Raw genomic sequence first — 18,711 nt, forward strand, 5'->3', positions numbered from 1 at the left:
ACTACACTATTAGCCAATGGAAAGTACTGACATATAATGACCAGTGTGGGAGGGGATTTTGGTGGGTATGGGCCCGGGTTGGCTGTGTGGCATTAAAAAAATGAGGCAAAACATCGGCAGGTGTCTATCCAAATACTGATCAGAGCAGAGAAAGTCTTAGCTGACAGACTTCAAAGAGATTTAGTTCCGCTGGTACGACCATATTTAGCGTGGATGAATTATTCTCTCAGCCTGTGCCATTAAACATGATTCACCGTTAACTCTGATTTCACGTTCACCAAATAACCTGATTATGATCTGGCTCCTTGTGTAGGCCTGCCTAAAGGGAAAGGGTGAGCCAGTCATTGTGCTGTAAGAATATCAGTCAGTTATAGTTCTCCACATAAACGTCAACTGGCATTTCGGTTTCCACATCAATCTTGTAAGCTTGGTTAGGGTGAGTCCAGCTCCGACAATGAATCTGTTCTTTGTATGTGGATTAAACCAGTTTCTGAATCTGAAAAGCTAAAAGCCAGACTCTGATAAATCACCAAGATAATAAATGTCACCCTATAAGGAATGCTTCTTGGAAGCCTTTAACTACAGACCACCCTGATATTACTAGTGGATTTTCCCTACTTTGGAATGTCTCTGCCTTGCCCTTAGGACTGCGATTTTATGGAATTCAGAGCACCAGGAGGCTCTTCTATTTCTTCTGGTAAGACCCCTTATGGATTTGCTGGGTTTCATATTAAAAGAGATTGGCAAGTAAACAAATACTAAAATAAAATAAAGTAAAATAAAATAAAATAAAATAAAATAAAATAAAATAAGACTAAGGTTCGTAGCAAATGATCTCAGGATTAAGATTCCAGTCTTTGAGACTCAAGTCTACTTGCAGCCCAGATAGCAGGGAGGAGCGCGGCACACACTACAGCAGGCACAGGAAGTGCTGTTTAGTTCATGCAAAATAAATGCCTTTTCTCCCGGACGATGGGTGGTAGGTGGGTAGGAGAGACACCTTCTTCTGTCCTGAGAGAATTATCAGCTTTGCGGCAGAAAGCTCTTAGGTTGCACTCAAGGGAGGATGAGGCCCCTTTCGGAGGGTTCTCCCACTGAGATCAGGAAATAAACAGCAAGGAGCCCAGAGCGGCCTTTGGCTAAACGGCCCCATAAACGTTCCCAAAATGCACATTCGGTAGCTTATACTATATTCAGAAGATTCTCTCAGATGCTCACCCCAGATTAGCCTTGGGTTTATGTTAAATCGTATACCTGACATACAACCATGTAGGGAAAGGCTACCACAGTATCAGAGGGATGTTATCATCCTGGTGATTGACCAGGGTCCAAACTTCACCCTTTTTTTTTTTTTTTTTTAAGATTTTACTTATTTATTCATGAGAGACACACAGAGAGAGGCGGAGGGAGAAGCAGGCTTCCTGTGTGGACCCCGATGCAGGACTCGATCTCAGGATCCTGGGATCACACCCTGAGCTGAACCGCTGAACCACCCAGGCATCCCTCAAACTTTAGCCTTTTAAGTTAAGGAACGGGGCTGAGTCAATACAGAGTCAATATAGCTCTTCCTGTGTCAGAGCTGCACACACCTGAACTCAGCTCAAGAGCACGCTAGACGGAGAAAATTATGTCAGGTTACGATAAAATGTGGCTGACAGAAAAAGATGATAGATGGGGAAGGTCCCACCTTGGAGGTGAAAATAAGTTAATATTTATTGTTTCAAAAAAACCAAGAGGTCAAAAAACGGACACAAGAACTCAAGCCAGCTCCTGTGGCTAGCCTGGAAAGAGGCAAGTCATTCCCTTGGCCTCTCCGGGTCTGCAGCCTTGGGGCAACGAGAAAGATCCAAACGAGGTTAGACAGAGCCACAGAGGAGCACCCTCAGTTCAAGGCAAGGGACCACCCTGATGTTGCCATTACTGGTGAGTTCGGGTATTTAAAAAATGGTCAAAATTAGCAGTGGTATTTTAAAAAGCAGCATTAGGTCACCTAGAAAAGACGGTTACCCAGGAAACTCAATTCCCTGAGGGCTCTAGATAATTAAGGTTTTATTCTTAAAAATGGTTATTGCCTATTCCAAGAGAACTTCCCTTGAGCCTGAATTTCTTTTTACCATCCATTCTGTCTTCCCTTAGGTGCTAAACTTCTTGAGAGAGAAATCCATTTTTGCTCCTTCAATTTCTTCCCTTTTTCCTCCTTAATCTCTCACCAGTAGGCTCCCCTACCTTACGAGGCTGGCCTCTTGCACCTTGACCTAAGAGCTTCTTTTCAGTACTCGTTCAGCCCAGCCCTGCTCCAGCACAGACGCTACTGACCACCTTCTTTGCCTTTGACGGCTCCTGTCTTCCTGAATGCTCCTTTTTTTATGGGTGAGGGGAGGCTTTCACCCACCTACACACTCAAGTCCTCCCGTTTCTGGGGCTTCCATGACACACGACACAAACTCTTCTGATGCTCCCTAAGTTCGTTGGTAGTCCCCAGTGAAGGCTTAAGAAGAAGTCAATAAATATTAACTATTTTCACCTCCAAGGTGGACTTTCCCCATCTATCATTCTTAGTTAATGTGATCCCCAGTCTCTCAGGCAGGAAATGGTAGTCATTTTCAGTGTCACCTCCTCATCCTGATATTTTTAAATGATCAAATCTACAAGACTGAGTAGGACTTCTAAACTTTGTACTTCATTTTTCTTAAGCTTTAGTAATAATTTTATTTTTTTTTAAATTTTTCCTTTCACTCCATTATTTATCTATTTATTTTTCTTTTTATTTTTTAAAACTTTGTAATAAGGCTGGCTATTGGCTTATCTATCTTATTAATTCTTTCACAGAACCAACTCCTGGTTTTGTTGATCTGTTCCACAGTTCTTCTGGTCTCTATTTCATTGAGTTCTGCTTCAATCTTTATTAACTCTCTTCTTCTGCTGGGTGTAGGATCTATTTGCTATTCTTTCTCCAGTTCCTTTAGGTGCAAGGTTAGCTTGTATATTTGAGTTTTTTCCAGTTTTTTGAGGGAGGCTTGTATTGCGATGTATTTCCCTCTCAGGACTGCTTTTGCTGTATCCCAAGGATTTTGAACGATTGTATCTTCATTCTCATTAGTTTCCATGAATCTTTTAAATTCTTCTTTAATTTCCTGGTTGACCCTTTCATCTTTCAGCAGGATGGTCTTTAACCTCCACGTGTTTGAATTTCTTCCATATTTCTTCTTGTGATTTAGTTCTAGTTTCAAAGCATTATGGTCTGAAAATATGCAGGGGACAATCCCAATCTTTTGGTCTCGGTTGAGACCTGATTTGTGACCCAGTATGTGGTCTATTCTGGAGAAAGTTCTGTGTGCACTCGAGAAGAATATGTATTCAGTTGTGTTTGGATTTAAAGTTCTGTAAATATCTGTGAAATTCATCTGGTCTTATTTTTTTAAACTTTGTAGTTTAAAGTGTATTTCATTAGTGGTATATGGCTAATTACAATAAAATCTAATCTCATAGTTATTAAGATGTAAACTATATTTATTGTAAAAATGGATATCTGAGCTTATTAATCTGACATCACTAATACACACATGTAAACAAATATAAAACTTCCTGTGTGTTTTCTCTTTATTATGTTTTTCTTCATTCTTGCTTTCTATCAGGTTGATTGATAAAATCCCATGTCGGGCTCCCCACCGGGAGCCTGCTTCTCCCTCTGCCTGTGTCTCTGCCTCTCTCTCTGTCTCTCATGAATAAATAAAATCTTAAAAAAAAATACTCATCCTGTCTTTGGACCACAAAGATCTTTTACTTTTGCTTTTTATCTTGCAGGATAGCTTTATTGGGTATAGAATCCTGGGTTGACCATTATTTTCCCTCTGCAGTTTAGAGATAATATTTCGTTTATTGTGACTCTTCTTGTAGAGAAGTCATCTCTTTATAAGGAAATATTTTTTTCATTGGTAGCCTTTTAAGTTTTTTACTGTTGTTTTGTTATTGATGGTTGGAAGTTACACCAAGACATAACAGTGAGGATTCCTTTATATTTATCATGGTTGAAAATGTGTTTTACTCCTTCAAATGAGAAGATACTTCTTTGATTCTGGAAAACTTTCAACTGTGAACTTTCTGAACATTGCTTGCCTTCTACTTCTTATATTTTCTCCTATTAGATCTTCTCCATTTTATCTTCATGTCCACTTCGTTACTGGTTTTTTTTCTATCTGATTTATTTAAATTCACTAATTCCTGTTGTAGTGGTTTGCTCTTCAATCCATTCAGTAAACTGTTCAACAACACAGAGGTTAGTGGCACCAACCACCACACAGTCAAAAATCCAAGTGTAACTTTTGACTCTGAAAACTTAACTCTTAATAGCCTATTGTTACCCAGACATCTGATAACATAAATAATTAATACATATTATTACTTGTATTATGTACTTATTATATATATTGTATTCTTACAATAAAGTAAGCTACATAAAATTTTATTAAAAATCATAAGAGAAAGCACATTTACAGTACCATGTCAAAAAATACATGTATAAGTGGATTCATGCAGTTCCAAACCCATGTTATTCAAGGGTGAACTGTAGTGACTTTATTTCAGTGACATACTTTTCCCCATTGTGAATTCCATTTGGTTGTTTCCCAAATCTACCTCTTCTTACCTTGTGGTTCTAGTTGTACATGTTTAAAGTTTCAACTTATTCTACTGGGTTTTCTTTGGAGAACAAGAAGGAAGGCTCCATTATATCTAATTATTCTTTCTCATAGTGGGTTTGAAGATAAGATATAAATTTCTCTTCAATAGGGGTGGGTTACTCTGTGCTCTATGTTACAGAGAGATTTTTAAATCTGCCTTTACTAGGAAACACTATGGGTTTTTCTAGAACATGTAATTTCTTGGGTTAGGATTCTCCTAACACAGGGGTGGTGTGAGGTTTAACTTCCCACTTCCTGTGTGGTGAGCCTAGCAAACCATATCCCTTCCTCAAAGAACTTCAGGTTCTTGCCATCATCTGTGTATCCCTGTGCTTCAGGGACGGATGGCTCCAACCTGAGTGCGAGGCTTAGGGAGAATGTCCAGGACCACTTCTTCCAACACTGGCCAGGAGCTCAGATTTCCTCCACATGACTTCTCTTTGCCAGTCTTCTCTGGTGAGTGTGGTATCTTCTCTGTAAGAGCAGCCTGTGCAGACAACTGAAGGGGGCTGATTAGATGCTGTATTCAGTGACTTAACAGTACATCTGAACTCTATGACCAGTTTCTTGACATTTCCCTCAGGCTACAGGAGATCCTGTATTGAAATGAAGTCAGAAACAACATTCAGGTAAAATGAGGCCACTTGCAGGAGCTTTCCTTGTAAATGATCAACTCAACACAACCCCAGAAACTGGCTCTTGGGAGAGGGTGTTTTGCCCTAGCTCCAATATTCGGCCAGGCTGGTCGCCATTTCAAAATCCAGTGGCATCCATATTCGAGAGCCAACTCGCCTCAGACATGAAACCATTTGTAAGGTTGCTTTGCATCCAACGTGGTACAAGAGGAGACAACTTTCTCTGGAGGGAAAGAACCGGGTCTCCCCAGTCCCATTTGGTTTTCCTCTAATATCTACCTGACAAGGGCTACCTGGTTTGGTGACTATGAAAGAAATTGCTAAATGTGTCAGTAAAACAGGAGAACTCTATAGATTTTGGTAGAGAGGCTGAACACAAGGGCAGACACGTGCCACAGACTGAGTCAAAACAGGAAATGGGAGAACAAAACCTACAGGAGAGAAGCAAAGAATATGGTGCCGCTGAAGGGAAATGAATTCCACTGCACGCCGGCCTGAAGCAGGCGGAGGGGCCTGGTGGTTCTGGAAGCTGGGAGTGGAGCAGATGAAGGGCCATTCCCGACCGCCTTATTCAGAATGCTTGGTCAGACCGCAGGAGAGAACTGCCGGAGCAGTCTGAAGCACTCGCTCTCTTCTAAGAATCTCCCTGGGAGACAAGGTTTGTATTTTGAGAACATTTTTCTTCTGGGCCGAAGCTTTCAATATTGATCAGCAAAGCTCTGCTGAAAGGAATGGCTGCCAGGGAGGGAGCTCACTTGGCACACGGCACAGGGCTTGGCTCAGAGGCTTCCTCAGGCTCCGGGGGGGGGGCAGAGAAAGGACAGCAGGGGAGGGAAGAAAACAAAGAAAGGAAGAGGGCTGAAGAACTACGGGAAGGCCAGAAGCCCTTTTCACAGGGCCCTGACCCATAAATCCTCCATGGTCTGTTGTCCCCGCGATTCTGAGGCATCTGTGGCCTTTCCTACTTGTCTCAGCTCTTCAGCAGAGAATACGGAGGGGCTCAGGGTGTGGGCGTGGGTGGCCGAGGGCGCAATCTTGGTTTGACCACAGCCCACATGGGCACTCTGGAAAATCCCTCGGCCTCTTGGAGCCCCTCTTTTTTTCCTTATAAATCTGGAATGACGGCAGGGCGAGACCTCGGAGGCCCCCGCAAGGAATGAGTGAGAACCTTCCACAAAACATTCCGCACAGTCCCGGCACCTGGTCAGGGGTCACTACACGCTCGCTCGCGTTGCCCTCACTGAACAGAAGATGTCTTTTTCTTCCCCAAGAGATTTGCCTTCCGGCGTCCACCGCTTAGGGAGCCGGTTTCCAACAGAGGCCACCTCTGAATCAGCACTGGTGTGGAAGCGGCCTCCTTTTCAGGCCTCAGGCTATGCCCGTGCCTTTAAGGCCTTAATAGTTCTCGTTGGGTGGGAACTGCTATTTGCCATTTAGATGGTGCAGATCAGGGTCTCACAGGAGGGAGGTGGGTGGCAGGAATTGGGGAATTAATGGGTTCCCCATATTTGCATATAAAAGGCAGCCTCCATCTGCTGATGCCCAGCAGTAATAGAGTGTGATGGGAACAGGAGGAGGAATCTTCTTTGCATTCTGAGCAGGCCTCTGAAATTTAAGAGGTAGAAAAGCTCTCCCAAGCTCTGGAACATTGGCCGGCATCTACAGCGGCCTGCGGGTAGGGGTGAGGGCTCTTTGTTGGATTTGGCCCCGGGCAGCGCATCCCAGGAGGAGGCATCTCACTGCTGGGAGCTGAACCACGCGTGTCCCTTACCGGCCTCTGGGGTCACTGAAGCCACTCATGACAGCTTCTGTCCCCGGCCCAGGGTGCGGGGGTCCCAGTCTGATGGACTATTCAGAGGCACTGGTACTGTGACACTGCCACTGTGTACCCCAGGGGTTAAGGTGCCCGCAGGCAGAGGGCCAGGGACTGAGGAGAGCCGCCCACAGTCACAGGAGAGGGTGGAGACACCCGCCAGGCCTCATCCCCCCTCTGCCCTGGCACCGACTCCCTGGTCTCTTAGGGGGTGCGTGTTTAGTTTTGCTTGTATCCCCACTGGCAAACTTTTCAATGTGAGGGGGAACAACAGAGCATTTCCTTCTCGATCTTCCCTGGCAAGCCCTTGAAATGTCCTGATGGTCCCACTAAGTGGCCCCACGCCTCTGCCCCAGCTGCCCCGTAGATGGCAGCGAGGGAGGAAAGAGGGGCCTGGCTGTTCGGAGGCGCCGTGGGCAGCAGCGCAGACCGACTGCCAACATCCCCGGGGCCTAAGGACGCTGGATTGTGCAACAGGAACAACAATGCAGATCTGCTCCAGTCTCCCAGCAGCAGGTCGCGCACCCACGACTCTGTTCCTCAAGCTGTAATAGCTGTGGGGGTAGTGGGGGGCGGTGGTGACGGGAACCCTTCCTTTTTGCATCGGAGTCATAGTTTTTCCAAACCACGTGGTGCTGGGAGAGATCAGTCCGGCTAATCCACGGAAAGATTTCATAAGAAGAACTTTCTTTCATCCTTTGCCAAAATAAATGTCATTATTATCGAGGAAACACAAACCCGCACTCAATAGCTGCGCTGGTAACACCGCGGTCAGTGTTGGGGGCTGTTTTGCTGCTTCCTCTCTTCCTCATCGAGGCCCACAGACCGAGTCTCGGGGAGCGTGGATGTGGAGGAGGACGTCCGGGCTGTGACCCATCAAGGCGGTCTCTCTTGTTAGGGAGGCGCTGTGTTGGGACTTACAGATTGAACACCCCGTAATGAGCCCCTTCGGGTGTCCCAGCAGGGGGACAGGGACACGGTGTCCGGAGTTCCACAAAAAGGAGGTTTCCGCAGAGAGGTTTGGGGTGGGAAGGCCTGGCAAAGGCCCGCAGAGTTTGGCCTGGGCATCTGGAATGTGCCTGCAGGCCTTGCTTCCATGGTTGGTTTACTGTTCTTTGGCCCTGGTTCCCCTCGGCTTTGTCCTTGTCCTTCCCCCTCAGTCATAATGACACTTTGTTACCTTTGGACAAAACACTAAGCATCCTCTCTGAACGTGGACACACCTGCCTCCGTGTTGAATACTGTCCGCAGGAGACCTACTGCTAGACCTGCAGCCTGATGGAGGGGCGAAGTCAATCCCAGATAGTTTGCCTCAGAAAACCCCTTCCAGGCCTTTCTCCGAGCACCGTCTCCAAGTTTGTGAGACGTTTAGGCCTCAGTAGAGACTCTTCCTGGTATTGTTGTTTTTGCCCCTGCCAGGTTTACAGAGAACTACAGGTTCTTGTCCATGACTCCAACTACCCAACTCAGGGCCTGGCTTGGCGTATTTCCTATGAACGGTTCAATTCATAACCCCACAGGGGACTCGCAGCCCCGCCACTCTGCTATACTTCAGGGCGAACTCCACTCGAAAGAAGAAAAGAAAAAGCAAGAGAAATCCGCCACACTCCTTCTGGCGAGTCCATAAGAAGCCTCCTTTTAATTTTCTGGTTCTTCTGTGGAGACAGTTCAAAACAGCAACAGGGACTTCAGAAGATACACTGGAGTCAAGAGACTCATACAGCTGATTTTTACTCCATCTCTGCCTGAGAGGATGGGGTCAGGGTCAGAAAGTTGCAAACATATCGTTATGCTAATCGTCCCTTCCCTCCCTCTGCGCTCTAGAGGGGAACGTGCTATTTATGAATTCCTTGGTGGGAAAGGACAGCATCACAGGAAGGCAATGCTGGCCACTTGTTGAGGATGGCAGTCGCTAAAAAGAAAAGGAAAAGGAAACAACCTACACGGAACCTTAAAAGTTGAATAATCCCAAGGCAAAACCCCAAAGGCCTGCCTGTCACAGGGCTAATGGTCAGCCTTTCTGTTCTGCTAAATTTCTAGACAAAAAGAAATTTTTGTACAAAATCTGCAGAACTCAGAGTAGACCGGCCCCATTCAAACCCTCGAATGAAGGACCACTGCTGTTCTCATTTGCCCTGTGGCCTCCCCTTGCTGGGGGGTGGCCTGCCCTGGGGATACACCTGTCCTTCCTCATGTTCCGTCAAACAACAGGCTGACCTCCTTTGGGCAGCTGAGTCACGTTTGGACCCAGGAACCCTCCACCCCTACCCCCAGCCCTCCAGCCCCCCAACATGGTTACATAGGTACCCCTTTGGTCCTGGCCTCTATCTGGGGAGAAATTATTCCTCCTGGCTAAGGAAGAGCCACGGAGCCTCTGGAATTAGGAAGTGGCTCCTTCTCCTCCCAGACAGAATGACTTAGATTAAAATTTATTTGGAGGACTTCCACTCATACATATTTTTAAAATTTTATTAAAAAAATAAAATAAAATTTTATTTATTGATTCATGAGAGACACAGAGAGAGAGAGAGAGAGAGAGAGGCAGAGACGCAGGCAGATGGAGAAGCAGGCTCCGTGCAGGGAGCCCGATGTGGGACTCGATCCTGGGACCCTGGGGTCACGGCCTGGGCCACAGGCAGATGCTGGACTGCGGAGCCCCCAGGCATCAGGCAGCCGCCGTGGGAAGGAAGCTTAGGTTAGGCGCCGGTTCTTAACGGCTCACACCGCAATGCCCTTGCATGTCCGTGACCTTGCGGACCTTCAGCCCCACGGGCACGGCCAGGAGTGCGTGCCTCCCGCCCCCTCCCCGCCCCAGGAGCAAGCTGGGCCTGGCGCGCCCTCCGCCACCCGCCAGTCCCCTCAGCCACAGCTGCCTCCCTTCCTCGCCAGCGGGACTGCTGAGCTACCCCAGCTCCGGGTGCTTGCTGCGTCCCTGCCGCAGAGTCCCCTCCTAGGCTTTGGTTTGTCATCTCCCCCCGAAAAGCGACACAAACCCTTTTTCTTTCCTGCCCCGTTTGCCCCCACGAAATTGCCATAAGCCCTGCGTCTGGAGGTAGCAGTCCTGACAGACCCAGGAGCCTGCGCGAGCAGCACGCACCTGTCCTGGGCTGGTATGCACCTGCCCTGAGAGGCACCCACCTGCGCTGAGCAGCACCCACCTGCCCTGAGCGGCACCCACCTGCACCGAGCGGCACGCACCTGTCCTGAGAGGCACCCACCTGCGCTGAGCAGCACCCACCTGCCCTGAGCGGCACGCACCTGCTCTGAGAGGCACACACATGCCCCAAGCGGCACCCACCTGTGCTGAGCGGCACGCACCTGCCCCGAGTGGCACCCACCTGTCCTGACAGGCACACACCTGCCCCGAGCGGCACCCACCTGTGTTGAGTGGCACCCACCTGCCCCAAGCGGCATGCACCTGCAGCTGAGCAGCACCCACCTGCGCTGAGCGGCACGCACCTGTCCTGAGAGGCACCCACTGCGCTGAGCAGCACTCACCTGCCCTGAGCGGCACGCACCTGCCCCGAGAGGCACACACATGCCCCGAGCGGCACCCACCTGCCCCGAGCGGCATGCACCTGCAGCTGAGCGGCACCCACCTGTGCTGAGTGGCACACACCTGCAAGCAGCACGCACCTGTGCTGAGCGGCACCCACCTGCCCTGAGCTGCACGCATCTGCCCTGAGCTGCACATACCTGCCCTGAGCGGCATGCACCTGCCCCCAGCGGTACCCAGCTGCCCCCGGCGGTACCCACCTGCCCTGCGACAACACTGTCCAGAGGTTACCAGCCCCTGGAGGGCAGGTCTGTTGTCGTGGAGAGTGGTGGGCTGGCTGGTGAGCAAACCCATGTGAGCTCGGAGAGATTTTCAAACCGAGTTTGGCACCTGGGCCCTAGCACCTGTCAGCTGGCTTTGTGAGGCTTCATAAAAATAATCACGGGAGAGAAAACCAACGAGAACGTTGCTAACCAGCAGGATATAAAGCATCACATGAAAACTAAAAGCTCAACGGGAGAAAAATGCATTTAAGCTCAAATAAAAGAATCCAAACACTTGGGTACCAAGCAAGTGGAAGAGGCAAAAGAGCGCCGCCTTCACGTTTTTCCTGCAGGAGGAGTTTCTGCTGTGGGGTATACGAGGTGTAGACAGACGGCACAGAACAGAACAGCAACAGCACCCGCCCGCTGGCCCTCGGGTTTGGGGCTGTCCCAGGGAAGCCCCCCCTTTGCAGAGGAGGGACCGGAGGCGTTGGCAGCCTAAGGACGCTCGCCCAGGCCCGGGCCTACGGGGCAGGACCAGGAGCTGGACTCGCAGCGCGACAAGGTTCTGAGCAGGGGAGCGCCAGGCCAAGCTGTGTCTCCCAGTTCACATGCAGACGCAGCGATGTGCGACCTTCCTCCCTACCCGCCACCCCTTCTACCAACGTAGCCACAGTCCTGAACTTGGGGTTAAGTCTCTTGCCTTTTTTATAATAGCTTTAGTATCTGTTTACCCAAATGACACAGGGCTAGTCTTCTACTTCACGCAGTCATCATCTGCGTATTCTTCTGTGACTTCCTTATTAAACTCAACATCCCGTTTTTCTAGATTCTTCCCCACAAACGAGCACATCTTCGGTTTGTTCCTTTTGAGCTGTGAAGCATCCCTTGGTTTATCCATCCTGTGACTGGACATGTGTGTTGATCCCAGCTTTTGTAACAAAAACAGTTCTGTGGGTTATCTTTTTTCTTTTCAAGATTTTATTTATTTATTCATGAGAGACACAGAGAGAGGCAGAGACACAGGAAGAGGGAGAAGCAGGCTCCCTGCAGGGAGCCCAACGTGGGACTTGACCCCAAGACCCCTGGGATCACGCCCTGGGCCAAAGGCAGGCGCTCAACCACTGAGCTACCCGGGCGTCCCTGTGGATTATCTTTTCATTTGGAATTTCACCAGCACCAGGTCGCCTGAATGATCTGTTAAAACACAACCTGCTGGGTCCCATCACTGGAGTTTTATCTGATAGATTTGGGATGGGGCCTGGGAATTTGCATTTCTAACAAGTTTTCTGATACTGCCGATGCCACGTGACCCAAGGACTACACTTGCAGAACCAGTGCTCCAGGGCACAGACCCAAGAGAAGAACTTCTGAGTCACAGGACAGGCAAATGCCCGACTCCCCCAGGTAGGCCAACATGTCATCCGCCTGTCTACAAATTCACAAGGCCATCTGCCGTTACCTCATGTTTTTAATTTGTACCTCTCTGCTTACTGCATTTGAGTGTTTTAAAAATGCATTTATTTATTGGACATTAATGTTCTTCTGTGTCATGACTGTTTGGCTCTTGCTCATTTTTCTAATGGGTTGTTTGTGTTTCCTTTATTGACCTGTGAGAGTTCATTGTATTTTATGGGTATGAATCCCTCTTCACTTATGCCAGTTGCAAAAATCTTTTCCCAGTTCATGGCTTGTCATTTTACTCTTTATGTTGTCTTTTGAAGAACCAAAGTTGCAAATTTTAATGCAGTCAAGGTTATCAATCTTTTATCGTTTGTGCTTTCTGGGTCTTCTTTAAGAAATCCTTCTCTATGCTAAGATCATAAAGACAATTTCTCCCAAACAATTTTCTATAAGTTGTATTTATTTATTTTGCCTTTCGCATGTAAGTCGTAATTTGCAGGGGCTTGATTTTAGTCTAAGGTGTGAAGAAGGGATTCAGTTTTAATGTTTTCTACACCGTTTCAATTGTTCTGATTTTATCTTAATATCTAGAAGGGTAAGACCCATACAGAAATGTCACAAACATTCCTGGCATTTGTTCTTCCATATACATCTTAGAATGACCTTATGAAGCTACATGAAAACCTCACTGGAGGGATCCCTGGGTGGCGCAGCGGTTTGGCTCCTGCCTTTGGCCCAGGGCGCGATCCTGGAGACCCGGGATCGAATCCCATGTCGGGCTCCCGGTGCATGGAGCCTGCTTCTCCCTCTGCCTGTGTCTCTGCCTCCCTCTCTCTCTCTCTGTAACTATCATAAATAAATAAAAAAATTTAAAAAAAAATAAAATTAAAAAAAAAAGAAAACCTCACTGGAACTTTGGTTATAACTGTACTGACTCTAAAGATTGATATCTTTATAACGTACCTATGAAAGAATTTGTATATCTTCATAATATTGTCACATCTAACTGCTGCTGTGTCTGAGATATTACTGTTTTTTTATTCTTAAATAGTATTTGTCACCCTTCTTGTTTTCATTTAGTCTTACGGGAAATTTATCTAATTTATTAGCTTTTTCTCCAAGTTTGCTTATTTGAGAAACTGTTTGTGGTAAAATATACATAACACAGAATTGAACACTTTAACCATTTTAAAGGTGTACAGTTCAGTGGCACTTGGTACATTCACATTTTTATACAACTATCACCACTATTTATCCTCACATTTTCATTTTCCCAAATTGAAATGTTGCACCCGTTAAACACATATTTTTCTTCCCCTCCCCCCAGTCCCTGGCAACAACCATTTTACTTTGTGAATTGATGAATCTGATTACTCTAAGCACCCCATTAAATTGAATTACACGATATTTGTTGTTACGTGACTGGTTATTTTACTTGGTACAATGCCTACACTGACCACCCATTTTGTCGCATGCCTGAGAATTTCATTCCTTTTGAAGGCTGATTAATACTCCATTGCATTATCTGCCATGTTTTCCTTATCCATTCATTCACTGGGAGACATATGGGTTGCTTCTATGTGTTAGCTATTGGGAATACTGCTGCTATGAACATGAGTGTACAAATATCTGTTTAACTGTTTTCACTTCTTTTGGGTATATAGACAGGAGTGGATTATTGAGTCATACAATAATTATGTTTATTTTTTTTTTTGAAGAACCACCGTATTGGTTTCCATAGCAGCTATCCCATTTTACGTTCTTAACAGTAATGCACAAGGGTTTCAATTTCTCCACATTCTCACCTACTTGCTATTTTCTGTTTTTTTATATATATATATATTTTTTTTTAATAGCTATCCTGATGGGTGAGATGATATCTCATTGTGGTTTTTTTTTTTTTTAAGATTTTATTTGTTTATTCATGAGCGACAGAGAGAGACAGAGAGAGACAGAGAGAGAGAGAGAGAGAGGCAGAGACACAGGCAGAGGGAGAAGCAGGCTCCATGCAGCGAGCCCAACGTGGGACTCGATCCTGGGACTCCAGGATCATGCCCTGGGCTGAACACAGGCGCTAAACCGCTGAGCCACCCAGGGATCCCCCTCATTGTGGTTTTCATTTGCATTTTCTAATGTGTTAGTTGCTTTAAACAATAAACTTTGGCTTTATCATTAAAAAATTTTAATTGAAGTGTAGTGGACATATAGTATTATATTAGCCTTAGGTGTACAACACAGTGATTTGATAATTATATATCATGAGATGCTCACCATAAGGGTAGTTACCATCTGTCACCACATAAAGTTCTTATGATATTATCGACTACACTGTCTATACTGTACTTTTCTTCCCCATGATCTATCTTATAACTGGAAGTTTGCAACTCTCAATCCTCTTCACCCATTCCTCCTATCTCCCATCCCCTCTGGCAACTATCAGTTTGTTGCCTGTATTTTTGAGTCGGTTTCTGTTTGTTCATTTGTTTTTTAGATTCTACATGTAAGTGAAATCATATGGTATCTGTCTTTCTTCGATTTAGTTCACTTAGCATATTCCTTCAGTCCATATGTTGTTGAGAATGGCAAGATTTCCTCCTCCCTTTTTATGGCTGAGTAATATTCCAGTGTATATCAACACCACATATTCTTTACTCATTCACCAATGGACACTGAAGTTGCCTCCACATCTTGGCTACTGTAAATAAAGGTGCAATAAACAGAGGGATGAATATATCGTTTTGATCTAGAGTTTTCATTTTCTTTGGGTAAACATGTAGAAGTGGAATTACTGGATCATATGGTGTTGCTTTTTTTTTTTTTCCTTTTTAAGATTTTTAAAAAATTTTTATTTATTTATGATAGTCACACAGAGAGAGAGAGAGAGAGAGAGAGAGAGAGGCAGAGACACAGGCAGAGGGAGAAGCAGGCTCCATGCACCGGGAGCCCGATGTGGGACTTGATCCCGGGTCTCCAGGATCACGCTCTGGGTCAAAGGCAGGCGCTAAACCGCTGAGCCACCCAGGGATCCCCTCATATAGTGTTTCTATCTTTAACTTTTTGAAGAATCTTGCATATTGTTTTCCATAGTGGCCGCACCAATTTATATTCCCACCAATAGTGCATGAGGATTTCTATTCTCCACATCCTTGCCAAACATGTTATTTATCTTTTTGATACTAGCAATTCTGACTGATGTGAGGTGTTATCTCGTGGTGGTTTTGATGTGTATTTCCCTGATGGTGACTGATGTTGGGCTTCTTTTCATGTGTCTGTTGGCCATCTGTATGTCTTCTTTGGAAAAAAGTCTATTCAGGCCCTCTGCCCATTTTTAATTGTTTTTCATTCCCCTGGGATGTTGAGTTATGGTAGTTCATTATATATTTTGGATATGAACCCTTTATTGGATACCAAATATTACAAAAATCTCCTCCCACTTGGTAGGTTGCCTTCTCATTTTGTTGATGGTTTCCTTCACAGTGCAAAAGCTTTTTAGTTTGATGTAGTCCCAATGGTTTCTTCTTTCTTTCTTTCTTTCTTTCTTTCTTTCTTTCTTTCTTTCTTTCTTTCTTTCTCTCTCTCTCTCTCTCTCTTTCTTTCTTTCTTCCTTTTCTTTCTTTTTTTCGCTTTTGTTTCCCTTGTCTGTGGAAACACATCTAGAAAAATACTGTTAAGGCCAAGAGTTTATGGCCTATGTTTTCTCTGAGGAGTTTTATGGTTTCAGGTCTTTAATCTGTTTTGAGTTTATTTTTGCGTATGGTATAAGGAAAGTGGCCCAGTCTCATTCTTCTACATGTAGCTGTCCAGTTTTCCCAACATCATTTATTGAGGAGACTGTTTTTTCCCCATTGTATATTCTTGCCTCCTTTGTAGATTAATTGACCAATTAATATGTGGCCTTATTTCTAGGCTCTCTATTCTGTTCCTTGACCCAATTGTCTATTCTTGTGTCAGGACAATACTATTTTGATTACTACAGCTTTGTAGTGCATCTTGTTTTTAGTATATGTCCTGTTGAAGCGAGCACTGTAGTGCATCTTGAAATTTGGGATTGTGATATCTTTTTTCTTCCTTCTCAACAATGCTTTGGCAATTTAGGGTTTTATGTGGTTCTACACAAATTTTGGGACTATTTTTTCTAGTTCTGTGAAAAATGCTTTTGGTATTTTGATGGAGATTGCACTGAATCTGTAGATTGCTTTGAGGAGTATGGACATTTTAACAATATTTATTCTTCTAATCCATGAGCATGGAATGTTTTCCGTTTCTTTTCATCTTCAATTTCTTTCATCAGTGTCTCTTGTATTTTGCAGAGTACAGGTCTTCACTTCCTTGGTTAAATTTATTCCTAGGTATTTTATTCTTTCTGATGCAATTGTAAATGGGACCGTTTTCTTACATTCTCTTTCTGCTAGTTTGTTAATAGTGTAGAGAAACTCAACAGATTGCTATATACTGTTTTTGTATCCTGCAACTTTACTGAATTCATTTACCATTTATTTTTATAGAATATTTGTTCTCTATTTTCTCATCTCTAATTTTTTCCTTCCACTGCTTCTCCTGTGTTTATTGTGCTGTTTTCACTTCTTAAATTAGATGCTATTGTTGAAATAAGGACCGCAGAGCTGAACTTTAAAATTAGGTTAGGACAGGTGTTTACTAAATGCCTGCACTCAGGAAAAGAACACATGGTCCATGAGTAGATAGCTCCATCCTTTGGTTCCTAGAATCTAGAAATTATAAAAAGTCTATGTACGTGTTTATGTGGATAATATAGGCAGAAATAGCTCCATAACACAAGTCAGCCCTCAGGGTCCTTCTCTGAGAAAATCTTTCTCTGTGGTAAGGAGTCTAGAGCTTGTGGCCAGGGGTTCTTTGTGATACAGTGGGGAGTTTTGGAAAAAGCTATCTTATGATGTGGAGGAGATGGCTCAGGTCAGGGGTGAGTGGAGTCTTCATCTATGCATAGCTTATTGAATTAGACCAAAAAAAAAAAAAAAAAAAAAAAAAGGCTTGAAATTTAGCCTTTAAAGTTTTGATGTGTAGTATTCTTCCTGTTATTTAAACCCAAGTAATTTCTTTTCTTTTACTTTTTTTTTTTTTTTAAGATTTATTTACTTATTTGAGAGAGAAAGAGAATGAGTGAGAGAGAGCATGAGCACAAGTGAGAGGCGGAGAAGAAGAGAGAATTTTAAGCAGACTCTGCATGGACATGGAATTCAACATGGGGCTCAATCCCGTGACCCTGAGGTCATGGCCTGAGCCGAAACCAAGAGTCAGACACTCAAACCACTGCATCACTGACATGCCCCACCCAAATGCAAGTAATTTCTAATTTTTATTATATATTTTTGATTTATAAATTGTTTAGAAATTTGGTTTCTGAACCTATGTAAGCTTTCTCTCCCTTGATTAGTCTAAAAGTTATATATTGTTTGTTTTGTAGTTTTCTTAGCTATTTAAACACAGAGTCTAAAGCTAAATATTTTAAGAGAACCTCTTTTCTGATAGAATCACCACACACTGTAGCTGATTTGCTATCCCCCCCTGCCAATTGTGCTGTTTTTAGTTAATATTTTGATTCTAGAATTTTTAGGACCACACATTAGACATCCTTGTTTCTGTTTTATATACCAGTGTATCTACAAATTTACTAAGATCCCAGCTTAATAATCCATTTTACTTCTCTGATCTTCCATCTGGGATCATTTCATTTCCTTATCTAAGTACATCCTTTAGAATTTTCTTCTGAGGAGTTTCGTTGGCATTAAAATTCCTCAGGTTGTGTTTTGCCTAAGAATGTCTGTAATTTATCCTCTTTAATGATGTTTTTACTCCATATGAAAATTCTTTCATATATATTAAAAAAAACTTTCATGTTAATAAAATATTCTTAGACAACTAAAGATAGAACTCCACTATCCTTTGGATATTGTTGCTATTTCTGAAAAGTCAGCTTTCAGTCTAAATGCTATTTATATAGATCTGTTTTGCCTTCTTTCTGGCTGCTTTTATTCTTTTGTTTGTTTGAAGTTCTTTAGTTTCATTATGAAATATCTACTTATAATTTTCATTTCTTCTGCTTGAGATCTGTTGGTCTTTCTAGAACTTCAGTTTATTATCATTCAACAATTCTGGAACTTTTTCTTCTTCTCATCTGCAGTATTTACTTTTGGGATTCTGTGAGCATTTTAGGCCATTCCCCTAGTCTCATAATCTCATTTTACATTTCTCCTCTTCTTTGTCTCTCTCAGCCATATTCTTAACTATTCAGATCAATTTTCCAGTTCACCAGTGTTCCCTTCAACTGTCTCTAATCTGTTTAAAGCACTGAATTTTTAATTCTTTTTTTTTTAAGATTTTATTTATTTATTCATGAGAGACACAGAAAGACAGGCAGAGACATAGGAAGATGGTGGAGAAG

At 44.2% G+C, this 18,711-nt stretch overlaps 1 protein-coding gene and 1 long non-coding RNA gene across 4 annotated transcripts in view; one reads left to right on the forward strand and one right to left on the reverse strand.

Annotated features, from left to right (window-relative positions):
* Positions 1-18,711, reverse strand: part of PPM1H (protein phosphatase, Mg2+/Mn2+ dependent 1H) — a 259,566-nt gene that overhangs the window by 5,425 nt on the left and 235,430 nt on the right. The window contains exon 10 of one of the 3 annotated variants that reach the window (XM_077913648.1): positions 4,568-5,275. The exons of the other annotated variants lie outside the window; for them this stretch is intronic. Coding sequence (XP_077769774.1) covers positions 5,233-5,275 — 43 coding nt within the window. The 3' untranslated portion in view covers positions 4,568-5,232. Of the gene's footprint in view, positions 1-4,567; positions 5,276-18,711 lie in introns of those variants that run through there. 3 annotated transcript variants of the gene reach the window in all.
* Positions 1,743-17,759, forward strand: LOC144323321 (uncharacterized). The gene is made up of 3 exons (XR_013388735.1): positions 1,743-1,923; positions 5,263-5,972; positions 17,396-17,759. It is a non-coding gene; the product is annotated as an uncharacterized LOC144323321 (long non-coding RNA).

Source organism: Canis aureus, chromosome 11 (assembly GCF_053574225.1).
Source record: "Canis aureus isolate CA01 chromosome 11, VMU_Caureus_v.1.0, whole genome shotgun sequence".
NCBI lineage: Eukaryota > Metazoa > Chordata > Mammalia > Carnivora > Canidae > Canis > Canis aureus.